This window comes from Sipha flava, unplaced genomic scaffold, assembly GCF_003268045.1.
Source record: "Sipha flava isolate LNK unplaced genomic scaffold, YSA_version1 112_pilon_pilon, whole genome shotgun sequence".
In the NCBI taxonomy this organism is placed as follows: Eukaryota; Metazoa; Arthropoda; class Insecta; order Hemiptera; family Aphididae; genus Sipha; species Sipha flava.
This window is the reverse complement of record NW_020271731.1, coordinates 323,392-349,660: the sequence shown is the minus strand read 5'-3', so window position 1 is coordinate 349,660 and position 26,269 is coordinate 323,392. Positions and strand designations below refer to the sequence as shown.

At 31.0% G+C, this 26,269-nt stretch overlaps 1 protein-coding gene across 5 annotated transcripts in view; it reads left to right on the top strand.

The window, feature by feature from the left end:
* LOC112689440 overlaps positions 1-26,025 on the top strand; it is a 132,017-nt gene extending 105,992 nt beyond the window's left edge. For 4 of the 5 annotated variants that reach the window (XM_025563161.1, XM_025563169.1, XM_025563184.1 and 1 more), the window contains one exon: positions 19,249-22,617. In XM_025563161.1, the coding sequence (XP_025418946.1) occupies positions 19,249-20,037 (789 nt within the window). In that variant the 3' untranslated portion in view covers positions 20,038-22,617. Of the gene's footprint in view, positions 1-19,248; positions 22,618-25,736 lie in introns of those variants that run through there. The other variant, XR_003149127.1, reaches the window with a different exon arrangement.
* Positions 26,026-26,269: the final 244 nt, after the last annotated feature.

Here is a 26,269-nt window from a genome sequence, read left to right as displayed (position 1 = left end):
TATTTTCATAAATTCTATGTGTTAAATCGAATTATAAAATTATAGTAATTTGTTCAATTAGTTAATGAACAGTAAGATATTTATTTTTTTAAGTAATTTGTTTTGGAATTTAGTGACATATTTTTTACTAACAATACATAAATATTGTGAACGCTAGTTTCAAATCGAGTAAGTCTTATCACTTAAAAATTTTTAGATGTCGAATTTGTTTTCCTAATATCTACGAAACTTAAATAAAAGTTTTTCTGAACTCATTTTTAATAAAAATTTAAAAAATATATCTGATACCGAAAAAAGTTCTTCAATTTTATCAAATTTTTCGAAATATATTTAATATTCAGCAATAAATGTAATGATTCATAAGTTACGAATATTGATGAAGGTATAATTTATTTTGAGAAACATCGACCATACCAGCTGTCGACAATATTCATCCGTTCTTCCGGGGTTACAGAGGTTTTAAATTCATTAAGATCTATTGAAACACCCGACATTAAGCATAAAATCTCACCAATAATTTTAAATTAATTATTCACTGAACTACTGTTTGTAATAAATAATATAAAAGTCTGGTTTTAAAAGTGTACCCGAATGAAATTTATAACGAAAGTCTAATAGTATATAGTATATGATTGTGTTAATGGTCGTAAATCAGCAGAGCAAGAGAATAATAATAAATACGAATGCTGACGTAAATTTCAAATATGAGGATTAAGGAATAATTATAACATTAAATTTACTACATCCTAATTTACTTAACCTAACCACAAATGTTATCACGAGAATTATGATTCATTAGAAGAATTGTAACTAACATAGTTGAAAAATGAAAAAAAATAAATAAATATTATTTACCGATATTGCGCCACTAGTAATTTCGGATGTTTTCAGTCTGAAGCCTGCTTGAGCATTACGGTATTCGAATTTTATCCGAGGAGAATGAGAGAGGATAACAATAATATAGCTCAATATTATAGGTAATTATAATTTATAATCTACTTAATATATTCGCGTGTGAAGGGTTAAAAATTGCCCAGCGTAACAGGTTATTGTTTCTCATCCCCTATATTCAATGTTTTTACGATTTAATAATTGACTGTTACTCTTTATAAAATAAACTATATCATAGTCGAACGATAATTTATGCGGTAGAATAAAATAATGTAGTTTTTCAATAGTATATTTTAGCGCACAATGTATATGTTAAAGTAAAAGATGTTCCAAACAATAATAGTTAATTATGTTATTTGTATTTAAATTATTATATTATTATTTATTTTCACATGACAATGAACTGTAACATTTTGAATTGCATAATTTTCCAACTAATCGACAGGTGCATTTATTTGTCTTGAACATAATTTTACAGTGACATTTTTGATAGCCTTGTGTGGCTGTAAGACTACTACATCCAGCTGCTTCTCGAAGCGTTATCTCTTTTTCTTTATATGATTCAACTAACCAGGGTATTGAGGTCAAGCAAAATTTCTTTGCATGGCACAAGTTGAGATCTTATGTACTTGTGTTTAAGAAAACCATTTTCGGTACCTAATTCAAATATAAACACATAAATACCTATACATTTCAATTTTGTATTTTATTTTACTTACATAATTTATAAAAGCCGTTGTCAACATTAGCAATAACTGCTAATAAATTGCGTGGGGATCCAAAGACTCTGTCAATGCCAGGTAAGAAAATACGAACAGTTGTTCATACTTCCAACTCTTGATATTTTTTGTTTGATTGTCGTCATCCTTTCTATCTACTCGATAAACACGAATTTCGTAATATGGTCTTGATAATTTAAAATGAAGCGGAATCTATTAATATTTTGTGATTGCATATCAATTAAATCAATTTGAGCTTTTTAATTGAAAGTGAAATGTAAAATAGGTTTCGAAACTAAGCCTCTTTTAGGATTTGATGACTTTTTTAGCAATGTGTGCATAGATTTAAACATGCCATAATAGTTTCGTTCGTGATATTGCAATATTTTAATTTTAATTCAGAATCTATTCTACATCTTCCGCCATGGCCAATACTTGAATAAGTCGAATGCATAATATTGATCAACTCATAAATTGTAAGGTAATATAGTATAGTATCATCATTTACTGGTTTAATAAGATCCTCTTTGTTATTTATTGTTAAAATATCATATTTACGTAACATTCGGTAATCTTTTATAGAATTTTTTTCTTCTGGTATTTTCAACACAAATTATGAATATTTTAATTGTTCAATACGAATATTGCACTCATCAACGGTTAGAAAGGAGTTATTATCACTACGTATTTTTTTAACTATATCAGAAATAATGTTGTTAAATTTGTTTTTCATTTCAAGTTCGTCCATATTGAATTTTATTAATAACTAGTTGAACCCCTGCACTTCGTAACCCATATATAGAATTCGCCCGTGTGCAGTTATTGCTTTCTCTAAATGCAATTCTTAAATCAGATGTTTATTATTTACCTTCTTTCTTTTTTCGATCCCTTAGTAACAAACGAATATATTACTATAAACGACGTACATTTTCAAACGAAAATAATAGCACGTAGGTTGTACAATTAAAATTAGTTTTATAATAACTAATAGCCGATTCCTATGCGCTTCGCTGCACCAACACAAAAATGCAATAAAAATCATTTATTTTTTCTAAATTCTTTATTATTAATCCAACACATTTGTGTAAACAATATTCTTTGTTTTCCCATTTGGGGCATACACAAATAAACAATTTGGAGTGCCAACTCTTGAACAGGCCACGTATAATTGCCCGTGCGAAAAACACAGCTCCTCCAAATCCAAACCGCATACTTGGAGCGTTTGTCCTTGTGCCTTATTGATGGACATAGCGAATGATATGCGCACGGGGAATTGCAACCGTTTGAATTCAAATGGCATGTCTGTTGGTATCAGAGGAATACGTGGGATGAGTACAAATTCCCCCTTCGCTTTGCCAGTCAATATTTTGGCTTCGATTAAATTCGGCATCAATCTTTTTACAGCTAATCTTGTGCCGTTGCACAGTTTTGGTGCATTCAAATTCCGTAGTAAAATAATTGATGAACCGACCTTCAAATTCAAGAAATGCGGTGGTATACCGGGTGGTTCTAATGAATTCAAAGATTCAACTGGATAGTTGACTGCATCATCTTCATTCAATGCACTATCAATAGATTTGTATGATATTACTGCACCAGGCAGTGGCGTAGACAAGAGGGGGGGACTAAGGGAGCTTTAGCCCCCCCATGGGTCATGTTTATATGTATAATGTATCTTGACTATTTAATAGAATCAATGGATGCTCGTTTTAATCAAAGGCTTATTGATGTTATGCCACTTGAAGGACTTATTCCGGTCAATTTAAATATGTATGACGATAAAAATATTATAAAACCTACTAAAATATATGTCCAAGATCTCCATGATGATACCTCATCTACAATCAGAGCTGATCTGTTCATATAGAGGCAACAATGGAGTCAAAATACTATTCCAAAATCGAATTCTGCTCTTGATTCTCTCTCATCGCACCAATCTTCGACCTAACATTAAAATACTTTTACAATTATTCGCCACATTACCAGTTACCTTTTTCACTCCGGAAAGAACGTTTTTAGCACTTAATCGCTTAAAAATTTTTTTAAGAAGCACCATGTCGGAAAACAAACTGAATGGGTTAGCTATGGCAAATATAAATGAAAAAAAGCAATTCGATGAAAGTGAAATAATAACTGAATTTGCCAGAAATTCGCTTAAGAGGATGCAGCTGTCAGAGTGGAGCAAGTGACTGAACACTAAAACCAAAATTATTATTATTATAAATTATATATTAATAAATATTTTTAAAACTATACTAAAATGCTTGAATTACGTTTAGAAACTTGGTGGTAGATTGTGGGGGGGGGGGGGTTAAGGCTGAATTCTCATATCCTCTCTTACCTTACTTATCCAAAAAAGTGGTTAGCCCCCCCCCCATTTAAAAATCCTGGCTACGCCACTGGCACCAGGCAATTTTTCTTGGATGAGATAATTGATAGAATTGACTTGCACATTTTTTGGTGCCAGAATTGCGCGTTCATTCAACCAAATGTGATTTCTGTGATTCTGGATAATATTTGGAAACACTCGTTCAATCAATTCTTCTTTTGATTTGAGAATTATACAAAAATTGGCAAACTAATTAAACCGTTTGTGTTATCGATTTGAACTTTGCCATTTCCGATTTCCAACAATTGCTTCGAAAACCGATCTGCAAATTGATCACTCTGCAACTGAACATGCATGTTTATGTTTAGCGTCAATTTTCGCACATATCTCCACATGAAAGAAGACTTTAGGCACGCATTGATCTCATCTGCCGGTGTTAAGCGTGGAATTACGGGAAGTGTTTGCCTAAAATCACCTGACAATAATATCAATGCACCACCAAAAATGTTTTGATTGCCACGCAGATCTTGCATTGTGCGGTGTATTGCTTCAAGTGATTTTTTGTGCGTCATTGTACGTTCATCCAATAAAATAATTGCTGTTTGCTGCAAAACTTTCGCCATCGCAGAATTTCTTGGTATATTTCACGTGGGATTCTCAATTACCTGTAATACATTAAAAATAATTACATCTCAATTAATGCAAATGCATTTCAAGCCAATCGATCAATGAATATAAACAAACCTGCACATTTAATGGTAATTTTAATGCAGAGTGGGCTGTTCGTTCTCCATCCAACAGAGTAGCAGCTATTCCAGGTGAAGCAAGTGCATATCACTGCCTTTGTTGACATACTTGCAAATGTATTTGATCGATTTGACCGAATTGCAATACTCAACGTTAATATGTGCCTTAAATATTTTCGACAATAATGATGAGTATGGAACTACCTAACGATTATCAACTTCGATGTCTTGATTTTGCATTCTAATCGTTACCGTATGGCCATTATCTTCCGTAAACCGACGTCGGTACAACGGATATCCATCATCACCTGTTATTGTGTCAGAAGTCAATGCTCTTGGGTACTGTTTTGAACATTTTCCATCGATCATGCATGGAGAATTCAAATTGAGTGCACCACAAGGACCGTGAATCATATTTTTCTTGACAACTTCAAATAATTCAGGATCAGCAATTTCATCTGGAATTTCAGCTGATATAATGCTATCAATTTATTGATATTATTTTACGGTGTTATTTTACGTACCAGCCATATCAATATATGTGCATGCGGAAGCCCTCTGTTTTGTCATTCGATCGAGTACATCCAGTAATGCACCTCTCCAAATACTCGCAATTTGATAATCAAATCAATCAGCGCTTTCAATTTCTGTCGAAATACACGTGCTGTTATACCGTGGCGGTATGTTGGTGTCTGACCTTCAAACAAATTGGTTTTTATGTCATCCTACTGTGGATTGCATGTGAATGTTATGAAGAGGTCAGGGCGGCCGTATTTGCGAACGTACGACATTGCATCTTGTGTATATTGATGCATGTGACGCGGACTGCCAATATAAGTTGCTGGTAATATTGTTAAACGTCCAATATTATTGACATCGCCATCATTCACTATTACATCTTGTAAGTGTATGTACTCTTCCGATCGCAATACCACTTGATTGAATCTAAGGTAATTGAGACGTTCTAATTCAATCTTCGCATACATGTCCACAGCATATTGATGGAATAGTTTGCCACACCTCAAAATGAAGTTGTCTTCTTGTGAACGAACCATGAATCTGTATGAGTAATAGTTTATCGCACTAACTGTCTTGCCTGGTATGTTGCGACCTGTAATAAATACAATGATAGAAAGTTTAAATGTCTGATTGTTTTAAAATGAATACATTTTCAATTCATATGAATATGTTACCGGTTCGTGGATCTATCATTACTATATTGATATGATAGCCGTCGTCACCTTTCCAGTGCAATAATGGATACTGTAATGTAGTTAACTTAATGTACACTCATACGATTTAGAGTTTTTAGTAATTGTGGTTGTGAGATGGATCATACGATTTCAAATTGTATTTTCACCATGCGATGTGTATTATTAAAAATTGTTTTTCTTACAATAGTAAACAAGCACAGGATAGTAAAAGAATCAAAGAAATGGAAATATGGACCTGGAGATGATTACTCCGTATTAGTTGGAAGGATTATATTATATATTTTCACTATGACAAGGATTAGTCTTTAAAAAAGAAGAAGAAGTAAGCAATATACGTATGTAGAAATTCACGTGATTTGGTGGAGCACACTTTTTATTTAAGAGTTTAGAAGCGTTTAACGCTCACAAACTACTAACGGTCACGTAATATCGTGATAAATATATTACGAGGCGGACACGTTTGTTGGAGTTAAGGATAGAAATCACGTGATCTTACTCAGAATCCAGGTGTGTGGATACCATCAGCATCGGATGATCTTCGCTATAGCCTCAAGTGATTTCAATACATGACTAATCTTCTGTATATATAAAACAGTAAGCTGATTAACTGCTATCAACGCACAGCTCAAACCATTGGACAGATCTGGCTGAAATTTGGCATACAGATAGCTATTATGATGTAGACGTGCGCTAAAAAAGGATTTTTCGAAATTTTGAATTTAAAGGGTTGAAATCGGTTTAATATTTTTTGACCAGGTCTATAACTGCGCTATTGAAAATTAACTATATTAAATAAAACTATTAAAAAATTATTAAAAAACTATTAAAAACTATTTAAAAACTATTAATTTTATTTTTGGTAGTAAATGACGGGTATTGCATAAATATTAAACAAAAAGATCCCGCAATAGGTGCCAAAACAAATAAGGATGTTAGTTCAAAAAATCATTATGCATATCGGTTGATGATTAGACGCAATCAGGACTAAGTTATTTTACGATGCATAAGCTTTATCAACAATTCATGGTCGAAATATATATAAAGATAGATAGCGAACGATTTCGATACTCCGATTTCGATTCAATCAAAAAAAGCTGCGTGCAAAAGATTCTCAAAACAATTGTTAGATATTGGAGATGGGAAAGTTACTACGGATGAAACGGAATGTATAAAATTACCGAACGATTTCTGCACAATAATTTATTCGCAAGATGCTCTCATTGACCAGATATGTCCCAGTGTACACAGACAATACACAAATCATGAGTGGCTGGCAGAAAGAGCAATTTTAGTAGCAAAAAATGTGGAGGTCAACGAATTGAATCTCTAGATACAAAATTTGTTGCCAGAAAACTTGGTGTCATACAAATTAGATACAGTTTGCGATGCTACTGAAGTTGTAAATTATCCAACAGAGTTTTTAAACTCATTAGATTTACTAGGCATGCCACCGCATAATTTACAATTGATCATTACAATTTACCATCGATAAAATACCTCCTTCAGAGTCATTTAAAGTTGTAATACATGCAGATAAAAAACCACCAGAAGAACATAGAGGCAGGTATAATGCACCAACGGCAAATGAAGTTGCTTTAGTGTTAGTAGATCAGCAGTTTGATCGAAGAGACATCATCCTCGAAAACCGAAGTAACTCACTTCACCGTATCAGTGAGATACATCGAGCATATGACGCACTGCAGTATTCTTCAATTTTTTGTTGGGGGATGATGGGTATGCAATCAATATACCACAACGCGATCCAAAAACCAAGTTACCGCTTAAAAAAACTGTCTCTGCATCAAGTTTTTACTCATATAGAATAATGGTCAGAGAAGGGGAAGACAACTATTTAGTTAATTATCGTTCTCTTTTCAGTCAATATTTGGTAGATGAATACGCCAAAATTGAAACTGAAAGACTAAATTACATCAAAAACAACCAAGCCAAATTGCGTGCAGATAGTTATATTCATTTAAAAGATGCGATTGGACGACGAGACATAGAAGCTAATCAGTTAGGCCAAATAGTTATACTCCCGTCAACTTTTACTGGTGGGCCAAGGTACATGCACGAAAGAACACAAGATGCTATGACCTACGTTAGACATTACGGTCGTCCTGACCTTTTTATTACTTTTACATGTAATCCTCGCTGGAACGAGATAAAAGAGCTCTTACTTCCCGGTCAAAGATCATATGATCGACATGATATAATTGCAAGAGTGTTTCGGTTAAAATTCAAAAAGACCATGAACTTATTGACAAAAGGTAAAATATTCGGAGAAGTGAGATGCTATATGTATTCAACAGAATACCAAACTGTAGAGAGGTTCAGGTAGTTGTAAGCTATAACTTATCGAATAGGTTATGATAATAATCATTATCTTAAAAACTAAATTAATATGTATAAAATATTATTTCAAAAATCTTAATTAATTTAAATTTCAATAGATTTAACAAAATTTAATCTTGGCAGGTTACATACATTTATGTAAACCCGGCAACGACGGGTAATTCAGCTAGTAATATATAAATAAATAAATAAATAATAGTTTATATGTTGAAATAAATAAATAAATGCTTAGTCTGGATTATTATTATGTCTGTAAAGTACGACCAGTTTCGATTTAAAAATGCATCGACTTTTGTATACAAAATCAATAAAAAGTTGAATTTTTAATTTGAAACTGATAATATTTTATAAATATAATACTCCAGGCTAAGCGTATATTTATTGATTTATTTATTTTTGTGTATAAACTATTTGTTTATTTAATAATACATTAATTTAAAAATAGTATTAACCATTTAATAATTTTTAATATGTATTTTATTTTTATTATTTTATTACATATTTTATAATAATATTTATTTTAATGAAATTAATTGATCTCAAAATGCAATATTAAACTTTGAGAAAAATATCATCGTAAACATCTAAAACAAAGACATACGTTCGTTACATTTGTACCATTATCGCCTTTGGTTCCTTTATTATGTTAATACACAAGGAGTTGTTCACATTATTTTGTTAGTAATGAATCAAGAAACCGATTTCATTTTGTCTCATACTGGAGTAAATTTAATCTAGATAATTATTTGAATACATATTTAAATATAAAAAATGTACTCGAATAATTGTGAAAAACTCATTCGAATAACAATTTATTTGAATAAAATGTTACTAAAATAATAATTTAAATTACATTTTGTGTAAATATTACCTTAAGCTGCCTCGTACGCCTATACCATTCAAAAATCTCCGTCCTAACTTGTCAATCTTACCATGTAAGAGTTACTAATTCAAGTCAAGTATCACATGTAAATCATAATAAAAGTTTATTATATTGATTAAGATATAAAAAATGAAAAATAATTGGTTTTAAATGATTAATACTCTTAGTATTTATAAATTATCTATTATTTAAAAAACCATAATGAATAGTGATTAAAAAATCATATAATTTTCGTATTAATCAAATATTATACATTTGTTATAACAGTTATGGTTCTAGTTCAAAAACATTTTGTTTATAATCGAAACCTGTATTAGTCAAAATATCTATAATTCTCAATAGGATACGCAGAAATACCTACTATAAAATGTATAACGCTTGTATATGTCATAAATATTATACAAACCTCACGAATCGATAAGTCAAACGGCAAGTAAAGGGAACTTTTGAAATCAACCTATTATGATGAAGTATGCATTTCATGGAGACTTTATTTTGAAAAAGGAAAACGTGTGTTTATGAGTAGTTAAAAATAACAATACAATCGATTAATTGTAACTTAAGAACTAAAAGAAAATGGTTGTAGAAAATACAATTAATAATGTTACCTACAGTCATGAAGTATATGATTTTATTGATATAGTGATTGTTACGTTACTCGAAAAAAAAAAAACGAAAATCTTGTATCAAACTAAAAAATAAAAATATAATGTGAGGCAATTTTCAATAAACATTCTAGTATGTGAAGATGTATGACATAATATAATGTATGTACTTTATAAGTAACTGAGGGAAAAATACTAAAAATAACTTAACTACAATTACACGGGGTTGGGAAAGTCTTCAGTACTTTGTAACCAGATGAAATAAGGTTTGCATAACTTTTAACGACTTAACCATGCAATAGAAATTTGTCATTTGTAATAATGTTCAAGTGGTCATAGCTTAAATTAATATTTATAACCAACTTTCATAACAACCAAGTATATAATCATTTTAACATGTATTTAATGTAATTAATGTATATTTAAATTTAAAATAACTTATATTTGATTTATACACTGAAAATATGTTATATACTCTTTCAAAATAAAGTCTGATATTTATTTAATCTTTAGCTACAAATTAATAAATCTGTATCTTGTTAAGCAAATTTGTTTGAAATTTGTTTATCATTTTATTAATTTAATTTAATTTTTTTTTTTTTTATTGTAAATCGAAATATTTCAACACGCTGATAGCTATTACAACTTGAGAGTTTTATAATCTAAACTAATTATAATTATATAATAATGCCCATATGTTTATTTGTTATTTGTATTCATACATATTTAATAGTAATAGTAGTATTAATATTTGACTTTATAATTGATATTTATAATAGATAAAATTAGACTATTCTTAATTTAATTATTACTGTTAGTTGTAAGAGCGTTTAAGACTATTGACAGAAGAGAGATAAGGGGACTTATTAGTGATTTTAAATTAGTTATAAAACTTGAAAGAGTATAGGCTATTTTGTATTCTGTGTACAAGTTTTGATTTTTGGTGGTTTTGGCATAAGATTTAGTTTTAGACTGGACGTTGTAATCAAAGTCTTTGGCTGGAGTGAATCGTGTAATTGTTTTTTTTTTTTGAGATCAGTTTTGTAAACTGGGCATCTTTTGTAGTTAGCTGTGTGTTTTTATTTGAAAAGGACACATTCGGCAGTAATGTTAGGGTCTTTGGAGCACTTGTTTGTATTATCACCACACTTTACGCATTTAGGTTCTTGATGGTAATTATTTCGTGATTGACAGTTGTGATACTATGGGGGACCACATTTCTCCTTGTGTAGCTTCTTAATCGAGACTTTGGTATTAAGTATGGATTTTATTTCTAGGACGACTTCATTATTTTACTGTGTTCAAATATCTACAAAGAATAAGGGCAAAGGACATTTGTTTTTATTTTTGACGTTGTATATGTATTTAATTGAGTGTCTTAATTCAGCTAAAGCATTAATAATGTCATTACTTAAGGTGGAAAAGTGTGGGTTTCTAATTACGATCCTGTATGTACAAAGGTGACAGTGGTGCGAGAATGAAAACCAGCAGTAGTTTTGCGTAAATGATCAATAATTCTATTAAAGTTATGGCGACCAGCTGGTTTTATGATGATGTGTGACGGCATTGACCTGCAGGTAAAACCATTTTGGTTGGTGATGTTGATTAATACCTTATTGAAGGCGGAGTAATTTGAAATGTTTTTGACGTAGATAGGTGGAGCCAGAGACCCCATGTCTCGTTTATTGTGAGACAGGTTCATCGGATCACCCTTTGGGTTGGTTAAAGACATAGTTGTTGCTACGTTGTTGTTGTCATCGGTGCCGAGTGGAGATAAACGGTTTGGTGAAACATGGACTTTTTTTATCAGTTGGTAAAATCGACGAGGCTGACAAATTTCGTTTTGTGGATTTCGGTATACACGGCGGGGCGGTACCGGTATTCTGCGCATTATTTATCATTATGATGTTATTATAAGTTGGAACTTATAGTTTATAATGGCCGTAATAAAATACTATCGAGAATGCATATCGATAACGGAGCGAATATGATATATTGTAGTGAATGTGTGTGTTCATGATGAAAGTTTCGGCCGAACTGTATTACATTTTTAATTCTATATCAATTATAGTTATGATTTTAGTAAAATATAAATATGATTATGTATAATGTATTGTTAATTATAGTTTGAACCAGTAAAAAGATAAAAGATACACGTTAATATCTAATCAAAAGTATGCAAATTTAGATCAAATGTTTTTCTTTTTATCATTAAAAATGAAGATTATCATATTTTTATACTGTCATTTTATTAATTTTTACAATTGCTATAAATTTACATTTAGAACATACGTGTATGAGTTTTTAAGTTTATTTTAGTCTCAGATCATTAAATATCATAAATTAATAAAATCAATATTGTCAAAAATGATTTCTGCTGTTTATTTAATTTTACCCACCAACTTATTATAAATCATGTTATTAATCAGGCTTGATATAAAAATGGATTATACTTTTTTCATTTGTCATTTTACAGCACCAACAGCTATAAAATTTTAGTAAAATTTTACGGGAGAGTTTAATTTTTTTCTCAATTAGTCAACTTATTGCTTTTTAAATATAAATATTTTAATGTTCATAATTGTGTTCAATTGTTATCAAATGTGAAAAACTGAGTTAATAATAATAATCGTGCTTGGTATATAATGTTAAAGTAAGTTGTATTATTTCGATGTTTATTTCATGAATTTCAAGTGATCATTTGTTTTGTTTCGTAATAAATTAACTCAGCTATTCAATTATAAAATGAAAATCCAATCCATTTATGTTAATTTTACTTACATTATGTACATAAAGTATAATTTATGTTCATCATTTCTCAATGCAAATAAAAAAATAAAAAAATCATCAAAATCAAGTTGGAAAACGTCATATTCACAACATGAAAACGTTTCGCGAAAAAAAACGATTGCTTTAAATGGATGTGACATGTATATTTGATATAAAGATGTTACTACGACAAATTTTCTATATGACAAACGTCTATAAGCTTTTTTGCTATTAAAATAATAATGTATACAATCTGTGTTATATGCACAATAAGCAAATATGATAAAATTAAAGTGAATGTTATCGAAATGTTTTTTGTTAATTGATTTATACTTTATATATTTATATATTGTATTTATATACAATTAATTACAATTTATAATTTATATTTTGTATTTTGTTTAGGTGCTTATTTGATATTTAATAAATGTCAAACGTTATTACGTGAAGCGATATGTTCCAAACAGCTTGATTGTTACGAGTTTAGAAAGGTTTGGTTCCATCTCGAGTGTATACATAATAGACCCACATAGATTTCAGACTTAGATACTTCAGACACGTTTAGCTCTACAGTATTATGCTTTTTGTTCAGATATTTACTAGAATTTTGCGTATTGTTTTGACGTTTTGAAGACTGAATTTATCTTCAATATACAATAATTATAGTTAAAATGAATATATAACAAACGTATATCCGATTCCACCACAGTTTTGGGCATAATCGATTAATTAAATACTAAATTACGTTATCAATTACGATTAATTTATCAAATTACATTAATTATTATTCGTTTAGCTATTATTTAAAATAATCAGTAATCATGATTACATATTTGTAATCGTTAATTAGTATCGTTAAATGTATCACATTACTACATAAATAACATATAACATAACTACACAAATATATATGCACAAACATTATTGTACTAACTTGTAACTATAATATAAACTATATTCTTACCTTATACAATCTCTAAAGCTATAATCAGTAGCAAAATCCTAAAAATGTAGTAAAGCGAAAAATATTTAAAAATTCTACAATATCTAAATGTTGACCCTTATAGTGTATCCACGGAAGGGATGATAGTAATTTTTACCTAAAGAATATTGATTTTAGGCTTTAATTTTGTAATTAAGCTTTTATACGTTTAAGTAAGCCAAACTTCGGCCCAATATGAAGCGGGGCTCCATTTTAAATTTTCAAAAGATGTTAGGCCTAACCTCAATATAGAGTGTGGCACAACTATCTAGTCATATTTTTACATTCCATGTAATTTGTTCTTATTTTTTATATTTGTAGTTTTTTTTTTTTTTTTTTGTAGTTTCTGTCTAATATACTATCACTTTTTCTTTAGAGGCTAATTTCTTATCCACTTTTTATTTTTTTTTATTTCTGTTAATCTGAGAATTGGTTTTTACACAATATAACTTATTTCCATTACATTCTTAATATCATTTTCATGGTCTTTTATTAATTCCCTTTATTTTTCTCATCAAATGTTTTATTTTTATTTAATTTATTTATATAATTAGCTTGGATACTTAATAATATTATATAAATTAATAATAATTAATTCCTAACTAAAATAATGAACTATTTATATTATAAAACGATTATTTTGAGGAAAAATTAATGTAACATAGTATGCAGAATGTATGTGATGTATATTCTGATTATTAAAAATAAAATTGAAAACAACCATCAACTTTATTTTCTGTAATTTAAATTTTAAAAACGGAATTTACTGAACTAATTCACACCATTTTTATGCATGCTTGAATATTTAGAATCAATATCAATTTCATTAACCTTGATTTTGGATTTTATAGAATTGATTTGATAGTTACTTGCAATTTAAGTATGTATAAATATATCTTACGTACGTTGAATATTATGAAATGAATCTCTTATGATTTAAAACTCGACTATACGTTATAATATTTATAATATATAAACGTATTTGGTAAAATTATTAAAAGTGAACCTTGCGTAATGTGTTCAAGCTGTACTTAACCTAATCATTAATTTTATTAAAATAATTATTAACAAACTAAACGTTTGCTTTCACACTATTCAGTATTATCTTTAATTTGCTTTAAGTACCATTATAATTGAAAAACATTTAGAGTACCATCTGTGTCATTTTTTTCGATATAATATGGAATACCATATGGTGCATCCAGTACAGATGTAATACTACTCGAAAAAATAACTTAAGTATAAAAAATAACGAAATTGAAAAAAATATTATCCTTACTCGACTTAGAATCTATTGAATTGTAGTGAAACTGAAATATTATTATTTACTTGGTTTATAATATCTTGTATTATTCGTTATTTTTTACACACATTCGTGAAACAGCGTTTGGCAAATTGAAATCTGTTTAATCACATTATTCTATCTTAGTGAATTCACAAGAATATAATATAATATTTTATTTTATATCCTTTCATATTGAATGCGATCTTCGTTAAATATTTATAACCTATATAAATTTATCGTAAAAAGTTGCGTATAATTTTAAAATGTTCATATTATCTTCTTTTTCAGCTCTTTTTGTATGGCTCTCGTTAAAAATGGATAGAACAATTATTATATTATTAAATTCTAATACAAGTATAAAATAAGACATAGAAATATAATTATTTCTTGAAATGTTTTATTGTGTAGATGTATTTATGAGCACAATGTTTCTGGATACCCCTATTGGAAATTTAATTAATGAAAACTGTATGAAATATGTATGCCTGAAAAATTTATTTGCGTAACAATAAAGATATGGAATAAAGTGTTAAGTAAATATTTTTCCTTGGTCTATAAAAAAATACAAAATCCTTCCATAAATCGAAAAATGTTAAAAATGTTTAACATACATGATATTTTAAATAATTTGTTTATGCACTATACAAGTTATACAAGTATAGCGTAAGAATAATTAAAACTTAAATTTTGGTTTACACTGTTTTGACATAAGACAGTTTTGCGGTGAATGAAACTACATTTTTCAGTAATGATTCTAACGATTCTCTACAATTAATAACTTGATTGAATCTTAAAATGAAGACCCGGTTAAATAAACTGATATCTATCTGATTTATCTGATTATAGTTCATAATAAATGAAAACAATTGTTTAATTCATATTTTAGTAAACTAGAGACTGGAAGAGTTACAGTATTATATAAAAAAATATGTATGTATATATATAAAAAAAATAGAATTTAACTTGTAAAAATATGATTATCTTTTCGCATATTTTCATAAGTAGCTTAACCATTTTTGTACGATAGACATCCGTCTTCGTTCATTTATCGCATGTACAAATAAATGACAGATGTACTGTCACATATAATACCCAACTATCAAGAGTTGTCAAAAATTTGCGTTGCGAACTTTTAAATCGTTCGTAGGTTCACTGCGACAGGGATTAAGCCGCTGGATGAAAAAAAAAATTCGGAAACATAAATCACACAAAGGAGAAGCCGGAAATATATAGCTATATGTATAAAAATCTCGTGTCTCAGTGTTTGTGACCATACTCCGAACGGCTTGACCGATTTTAATGAAATTTTGTATATAAATTTGGTGGTAGGTTTACGAATAAGTTCTTATTTATTTTTTAAACTCCTAAGTGCTATTGTTTAATACATCGTAGTTTATTTTAATAATTTTTGACCCGGTCGATAACTGTGCAATTGAAAATTAATTATTAAATGATACTATTAAAAAACTATTAAAAACTATTAATTTTATTTTGAATATTAAATGATGGGTATTGCATAAAATGTATTATTTAATTTAATGTTAAACAACAATATCCCGCAACGGGTGCCAAAATAAACAAGAATATTAGTTCGAAGGATAAGTATGCATATCGGTTGATGATTAGATGCGATCAGGACAAAGTTATTCTACGATGTTATGAGCATTGTTTACAATTCATGGTCGAAATGTATGTAAAGATAGAGAGCGAACGATTTCGATATTTGCGATTCAATCAAAAAAATTCTGCGTGCAGAAGATTCTCAAAACAATTGTTAAATATTGGAGATGGAAAAGCTACTACATATGAAACGGGATATATAAAATTACCGACCAATTTCTGCACAATCCTTTATTCGAAAGATGCTCTCATTGACCAGATATTTCCCAATGTACACAGAAAAAATACAAATCATGAGTGGTTGGCAGAACGAGCAATTTTAGCAGCAAAAAATGTGCACCTCAACGAATTGAATCTCAAGGTACAATATTTGTTACCAGGAGACTTGGTGTCATGCAAATCTATAGATACAGTTTGCGATGGTACTGAAGCTGTAAATTATCCAACAGAGTTTTTAAACTCATTGGATTTACCAGGCATGCCACCGCATAATTTAAAATTTAAAGTTTGATCTCCGGTTATTTTGCTTCGTAATTTGACCCACCTCGGTTGTACAACGGCACGCGATGAGTCGTTAAAAAATTAATGAAATATGTTATCGAAGTCATCATTTTAAATGGCAAATTCTGAGGTGATAATATATTACTACCGCGAATCCCTATATATCCACAGATGTGCCAATACAATTTAAACGCCTTCAATTTCCAATTGAATTGGCATTTGCAATGACTATGAATAAGTCTCAAGGCCAAACGTTATCTGTCTATGGCTTATATTTGAGCACATCTTGTTTTCACACGGACAATTATATGTGGCGTACTCTCGAACCATCCAGTTTGTTTGTGTTGGCAAAAGATAAGATAGCAAAATATATTGTACACTCTATTGCATAATGGATAGATATTGTTTTTTACTAATATTGTCATAATTAGTGATATATATAATTTTAAAGGATCAATTTTAATAAATTATTAAAAAAATAAATGTTTGATGTTTTTTCATTTTTATATTCCGTCGCCGTTCACTGTACTCCATACCTCTTAGACTTATATACCACAACCTTATACACTTATATTAAATAAATTATTTTTCTAGCAAAATATTCTATAGAAAAAATTTATATGACAAAACAACGTTTAACGGGTCAGCTAGTATATATATATATATATATATATATATATATATACAAATGTTTCACTCGGAATCTAAAAATAACTATATCAGGAATAGCAAACAACCCGGTGTTTCACATGATTACACAATATATATTATTATAAACCGGTATAAAAAGGTTGCCTCGTGTGTTTCATGTTCAGATAAGTCGAAAGCATTTTTAATAATTATGATATTAAATACTTTTAAAAATGGTGTATAAATATAATTATACAACATATCTATTAGCTGAAAATAACACAAGCACGTATCTTTCTCTCGAGTGTATATATGTAGTGTCGATGATCCTCGAGAATGATATTTTATAAAAACATTTGGTAGGAGTTTTACTTACAAGTAGGGGACCATAAGTAAGCATTCGTATAACAAAAACAAAAACATAACAGGTCGGAAGATTCCACGTTTAGAGAAAAAAAAGAGAAAAGAGGATGCTCAGTAAGGTATAAAAGTGGTGTATTATTTTTGTTTTAAACTCGAACGCTTCGGGTTAGGTTAAACTATATCTTGAACAAAATTTCATGGAAAACGGGCGTCGGGCTTTGTTTAGATATTTTGGTCTTACTATACTATACGCCTTTTTTGAAAATATATCATGTTCTTGCTAAAAAAAAAAAAAAAAACAAACCCTATTGAATTTGTGATTCGTAACAAAAACAAACCAAGCTCGATACGGTTGCTAGAGATTATTAATTTCCGCCAAAAAAAAAAAAGATTTCTTCACGCAATAAAATAATTTATACTCTCTAAACGGATAAAAGATAAATATTTTTATTAATAGACAGTATTTATATCTTTAATATTTTTCAGTTTAATACCCTACGAGGTTTTTAAATTTCATTAAAATTAGGGGTGGACCGATCCTAAAACCGATACTTGGTATCGGACGATATTGGTGGTATCGGAAATATCGGTATCGGTTTATTTTTAAAACCGATATTTGACCGATACTGCAAAAACTATTTGTGATTATAATATCCGGTATCTGTTTTATCGGTTTGTAGTATCGAATTAATTTTAGTATTGGTTCATGGTTTTGCCAAAAAAGTTGATTTCTTTATGAAATATATTAAAGATCAAATTAGTTTTTACTTTTGATTATAATATCGGGTATCGGTAAAAAGTGGTATCGGCAAATGCCTAATTAAAATATGAGTAATACTATACAGTATGATAATACGATGTTTAATTCTACTATACAATTTGTGTAAGGACCATACTCACTAAAAAAATCTAGAAATTCAGTCAAAATATTGACGTAGAGGAGATCATCGGTAAATAAGTAAAATGGAATATGAACGTTTTTATTTCTCTAAATAAAATTGTTTTTTTATTTTTTTCATACATTCATGAACACGATTACAGTTAGAATACATGAAGGAAAGAAAACTAGTGATATATTACAGGTTCAGCGACTTAATACGGTTTTGTGACACTATTTTTATACATTTAAAACCTATGATCGTATTTTGAAAACGACCGCGTGTGTATGAAGTGTAAGTGAAATGTACAGCGTAATCCTATCTGAAATACATTTTATTAACTGTATAAAAATCCTCTTGTTCGATTTACCGATTTACTTATCGAAATACACTTGTGTGTGCATATCGTACTCGTAAATAAACTGATTGAAAAAAAAAATTGTATTAATACTTATTATATTGAATTTTTTGTTAACAGCACCGTACGTCGTTCTCCAAGTTCAATGTCAACAGCTGCTTGGAACCTTCGGCCATATTCCAAACAATTCAGCCCACGCACCGGGCGCTGCAGATTCGACCACGACAGAACTCGATGTTCGCCGGTGGAGGGGCGTTGCCGGGGGCTTGTGGCCCGCCGCTGTCCGGCCACTGCACGCTAATGGCCGGTCGTCCGCGCAAGGCCAAGTCAGCGGCTGACATCAAGTCGCTGGTGCAGCATGAGTGCGGCCCCGCGCGCACCAGTCGATCCATGTTACCGATGACGGTGGGTGCGGCCGCGGTGGCCGCGGTAGCCGATCGTCGGGTGTCGTGTGCCGCGTCGTCTTTCGGCGGCTATGGCGGCGGTGGTGGCTACGGCGGCAGTGGTTACGGTTCGCTGATGGTATCCGCGGTCAAGGAGCGTAGGTCGTGCAGCCTGTTCCCGTCACCGGGCTCCGCGTCCGCCGCCGAGAAACGGTTGTTCTCGTCGTCATCGTCCAATACGCCACCCGCGCCCTGCCTGTGCGACATGCCGTTCGGTGGCCAGTCCGGGTCGTCATCGTGGGCGTCGGCCAAACGCGATTTCCTCCTGACACCGTCCACATCGCTCGGCGGCGGCCCCGGCTTCAGCGGTGGCGCGGCCGGTCGGCGCACGTCCTGTGGGATGGACCATCTGTGTCCCACGTCTATCACGCTCAAGGACCGTCGGCCTTCATTCAACAACGTTATCGCGCAGGTGACGGCCGAGCGGCGTCCTTCGTCCAGCATGCTAAGGATAAGCAACGTCTAGCGCACGGCCGCGGAACACCAAACGCACGTGCAACGGTACAGCGACGATCCCGCGAGTCGCTTGTCTTGTCCGAGCGCGCGTGTACATAGCAAACCATTTTACTATCGATTTCACGTTCACACGTTTATTTGTTTTGATTTTTTGTTTCTCTCGTCAAACAACGCTCTCAAACGCCGTCCGTCCGTCGTACGTACGTGTTCGGTCGCGTCTCGCCGATCGGAAACGTTTCCGGCCTGGTCGGCGATTCGTACCGGAACGCGTATGCGCGTTCTCCGCAGGAAACCGGATAAACAACCTCCTGGTGGTAATCTAGTACGGTTTACCGCGTTCACCGTACGGGTTTTGTTTGAACAAACGTTGAGTTCCAGCCACGACGTACACCCAAACGTGTCCGAACAAGGAGCCGAGACGAGCCATGCGCCGAGAACGTTTGCGCGTCTCGTGTGTATTTCAACGTTCTAGGTCGTCCGCTGACATGGTGGTGGGGTGCACGTGATTACACTCGAAACCCGAACGTTCGAGTCGTCCATCTGCTTTTCGCGTGCGCACCAGTCATCACCGCGACCGATCCGCGATGCGTCCCAATACCGTCCCGATCCATGTCCAGGTCTAGTAGCGGGCATAGACTCTGACACAGGCCGAGACTCTTTTAACGTCAGACGCCGGGGCGTGGGATATGAACCGATGGCCGTTTACTGCGTGATGGTGATACAGCCGTCTTTAAATCTCAACACTCGAGCACGGTAAATGAGTTACGACGTTTGAACATTTTCGATGATGATTTAATACGAGTATTATAAGTATTATAATTTACGATTTAATATATATATATCACACGCTTCGCGGTCGTGTGTCCGATTGACATACGTAATGTTTCATAAGAGGTGGAGTAGGAGGAGGGTTGCTATAAAATTATGAGTGAGTAGCGCATGCGTACGGCACACAATGCGAGTTAAGTGTTTTACATTTGATTTAACTTTTTCGATAACCGAATATTTTAATTTGTATCGTTAAAAATGCCACGAGTGATCAATACCGACATTACAAGGTTATTTTAGACAGATACGTATGTAAACACAATAAGCCGTATACTTTTACTGTCGTCAGGTATTATTATTGAACTTGAAATTACTATGATTATTTAAAAATACAACTTTAACAAAAACAAAACACAAGTTTTAATTTTTATCAGGCATTATTGAGCCTGAAATAAAAATAAATAACATATTAGATACGTTTATACGCCCAATCAAAAATTCTTTACGTTAAATACGACCATACGTATTTTCACATAAAATTAATTTTTATTAGCGAAATGTTATTATTGTTTTCGGAGAGAAAAGTTTTCATTTTGTGTTGTTATAGTATAATTTGGTTTACTGAGTAGCTCCTACATAACATTGTGGCTCATTCAACTCCGTTATTCAAACAATCCAATGGTTTACAACAATTATGAAGTACCAATTTGGTATTTATTATTTGCTAATTTGAATTCATCTAAAGTTTCATGTAAAATCTACATTTTGTGTATTAATTCTCTAATATTTGCCTAATGTTATGTATATTCTATTACACAATAATCAAAAATATTTTATACAAGCATTTTCGAGTAAAAATGTATCGTATATGTACAGCGAATGCTTAAAACCTCAAGGGGAACATAAATCATTCGAATAATCATGTTTTCGAATGAACAATTTGTATTTAGTATTTTGGCGATTTCTAACATAATATATTTGATTTCGAACAATCTAGAGTGTTGCAATTTCATTGTGCATTATTATTTTTTATAATCAACTTTTCATGCCGTTTTCACCTTGAGTAATCGGTTATCTCACGAAACCCGAGATAAATGAGAATTGTTTTCTGTTATCCTCAAAACGACAGTAATTTATGATTTACACGTTGTTAACCGAACGCGCAAGGATCACGTCAAAATTGCAATAAACAACGTTTGGCGGTATATCGAAAAGCGCATGTGGGATAATACCGGCAGTTGTACGTCATTGTTGTTATTTTTTTTTAATTATTTTATCCTATAGCTATGTATATTATAATTTATAGGTTATCCAAGAATTTTACTTCTACCCATTTTCCATAACTCATTATACTTCAAAAAGCATTCAACCAATGCGTATAGTTTCTCTAGTTCCGATGTCAATATAATATTTATATTTAATACTTACGAGAGCCAAATGACTCCTCACTGATACGGCGTTTGGTTTGTTTTACAATACAGAATACGAATATTTTTTTCAGTTCAAGGTAAAAACTCCAAAATGTATCCAATTAATGTATAAGAGGAATATTTACGATTGGGATATGACAAATTTATTAAAAATTGTAGTCAGATAAACCGTTTTTTTTTTTCTCAGTATCAAAATGCATAACTAATTTATTTTGTTATTTTTTTTTTTTTATGTCTTCGTTTTAACCTTATTTTTGGATAACTGATGTATACCATAATAGTAATATCTTAAGAGCGCAAGGCCGAACCTGATACGAGCAGACTAATGTTTTTAAATGTTATTTTTTAATTCGCACGAGGGAATTTATTAAAAAATAAAAAAAAAAAAACATTATATAATTACATTAAAGGAACGATGCACAGTCATGTTTGGTGAAAGGGTGAAAGAAATTAATAAGGAGATTTCAGAAATAAAATTTAACAACTTTGATGTGACAAGTCTACATGTCAGTAAAATCGTAAATTGAGCTCAATTCTGTATGTCATACTCATCTAACTTTTAGTGCCCACAAGGATAATTTTTTGTAACATTAATAAAATAGCTATTTACTGGTACTACACACTGTTTTTGTGTATCACTGGTTGTATTTTTTTTCTACAAATCTAGTTGTAGGATTAGTACGACCGAGATACGTGTTAATAGGTGTTTTTCAATTAAATAGTTAATTTGGTCGATAGGACCGTGTACATTGTTATTAATGACGGACTGTTGATGACCTTAAACTAATCGATTTTCTAGCTAAAAATTTATTTGTATGTAAAAACCAAACTTTAAGGACTGGTTTGATCAGTTTTCTTTTGAAAGTATATTTGACGTTGTTGTGTCAATAGTTCATAACCATTTTTCGTGTACGAGTAATCCACTGTCCGAGAGAACATTTAATCTGCTTATAAGGTATTTTCGATACCGGGTACTTAAAACGAGGCAATATTGTTTTTCTAAAGAAAAATCCATTTAATGATTTTAAACCTCAACTGTTTCATTTCCAATCCATATTTGTAATCAGTTTTGCTGTTCATAAGGGTAAAAATGATTTCATTAAATTTGTATACTTAAATAGTATTTTTTATATTGTGTTCTATGGACTTGCAGAACATTGTTTCCAAACGACCATTTTTAAGAGCATTTTCATTGTTTTTTTTTTTTATTTTTTCATCATCTCGGGTTTAGTTATTATTATTACGATGTATACAACCGTTATGGTGTATGCGAGACATTATTATATATTATAAGCGTGCCGAGGAAAAAACAAATAAATAATAAACGAGTACAATGGTCACTGTGGATAATGATGAGTGCGTGCGTACATTTTCTATCTATTCGTCGTAACTGCAGCGAAGCTCCTTATATAAACGGCACGCGATACAGTCAGAGACCAATTATCGGAAACCGTTCGAACGTTACGGGTGACTTAATGACGCGCGTATGTATACACGTATACATATATATATATATATATGTATAATATATATATATATACGATGGTGAATAGCGAGGAGATATTTACCGCGTCCTTATCCCCTTTTCCTCTGCGTTTCTTTTTAGAAAAATTACCCGCAGAGTCCAAATGCAATACACACACACGCACGCACGTACGCAAGCACACATACACACACAATCGTACACGGTACATAAACATTGACTGAGGTAGTGGTAAAATGGAAGTTCGATAAAGGACAAAGGGAAAACTCAACACACGCGCGCAAGCGTGTACCCACGCACTAACGTATACTTTACGCCGCCCCTCACTCCGTTTTGTTTTATGCTCTCTTAATGGGTTCTTGTCGTCGCGACGTCACCTCTCCATTACCACCACCACCATCACCACCACAACCTTCATAACCTCGTCACGTTTCGGCGTCGTAAGTTTTAACCACTGTGGCCGTGGTCAATGCGTCATAACCACCATCGTCGCACATTCGATAGAAATGGTCTTTGTCCGGTCAGGCAGAATCGTCTAGAACATCCTCTCTCCTTCTACCAATCATACCTTATGCTCGTCTATTTTTATGTTTATTTTGTGAGTTTAGAAATTGTGTGAAAATAAGTGTGTGTCCGTACTTGTGCAGGTGTATCTGTAAGTTTGTGTTTATCGCATACACACACAAAAAAAAATAAAAAATGATGCTGAATAACGCCGGGGCATCGATGATTGTCATCGATTTCTTATTGGAAGCCTCACAACCGCCATAACCACGGTAATGATGTGTTTTCTGTTTTACTGAAAAAAAATCTCAATTTCTTCGATGCCTGCAGCTTCCACTCTTCGGATATCCCGTCCATATGATTTTCCCTGAAGTACTGTAAAAGTTTCACCACCAAATCATCTTTAAGCAATTAGTTAAATCATACTTCTATTGTAAATTATTCGCTTATCGATTATGATGATATTTAGTTATACATATAGAAACGTGTTTGTGTTTATGTGTGAGTGTGTATCTATAAAAATTATAAATAAGCCGAATTTTTTATACACCAAAAATAAAATAAAATTTTAAAATAATTAAAAGTGGATTACAGTTAATTATATTATCTTATATATATATAAATATTAGTTTAGAGAACTTATTTTTTTAACCTCTTGAAAGTAGCTGAATACACTAAAAAATGTGTAGTAATAAAACTATAATTGAAATTATTTTAGTCATATTTTGTCGTTCTAAATTATATTCAAAGTTATCGTATTATATTATTCACGTAGTTATTAAGAGTTAAAAAAAGATTTCAATGTGCATAGGTATAAGTGAGTTTCAAGTTAATGATTTGTTATTTTATCCACTACACTATTATTGCTAAATGTTCATATGTCCTCAATGTTTAAAGTGAATTTGATAAAACTTGTTTTTCTCTTACATAATGCATTGAGTACAAAATTGTTATTCTTACTAAGTTAAAGCTGAATTTATAAATAATCAAATAATTTTCAAACAGAGAAAGATGACCTTTTATTTTGAAATAAAATATCTCGATCATTAGCCCATAAATTAGTTTAATGAAAATAATAATTATAAAACAACTATGAAAAGTATAACTTATTATATATTTTTTTTAAACAAGGATAACTTAAGTTGCCTTTCGAGTTGTACAAAGTTAAATATGAAAATAACTTGAACAAAATTCTAAACATTCAGACAAATAACTAATTCTTATAAGTTAACCAACAATTATAATGATTATCTTAAAAAAAAAAACTTTACTCTGCCAGCAAAAAACACTAAAAGTGCCAAATATGCATATATTATTATATTATTATAAGAATGAAGTCTAAAAATATTAAAACTATATGGTAATATTATTTTATCAAAATTTATCTATTTTTAGTATTTAAATTATTAAAAGAGTAATTAAATATTGTTATTAAAATTAGAATAGATAATATGATTAATTTAATTTTAGCTTTAGTTTTTTTATGAATCATTAATTTATTTAAGTTTTATATTTTTACTGTAGAGTTAGTTTATATTTTAAGGATGAAAAGCGGTTACCGGACCACAGTAAACTTAAGCTCTATTACGAGGATAAAAGAGAAAAAATAATTTTCTATAATATTTTAAATAATTATATATAAGATTTTCTGTATACATATAAATTAGTATTTTATGGTGATTCATTTATAATATATTTAGAAGGATAGTTTAAGACATCGGTTGTAACTACTAACAAATAAATTGATAGTTTTCAATTATCGGTTCCATGATGCCGACAATATTTATCATATTGTACTAATTAGATATATAATATAAGATTTGTTTATTTACTATAAAATAATATTTATAGAATAGTTATGCATTAATGTATATTATTTATAATAAAACTTTCAATAATAAATAAACAATATATTTAATTTTGTGTTTTAAAAGTCGTTATAGAGTGTCCTATAATATAAATATTACTTTTGGCTTTGAAAATAATCTTTAAAAACCTTAGTTTTGAACATTTTTTTGGTTTAAAATAACATGAATATTATATTACGTCTGGTACCT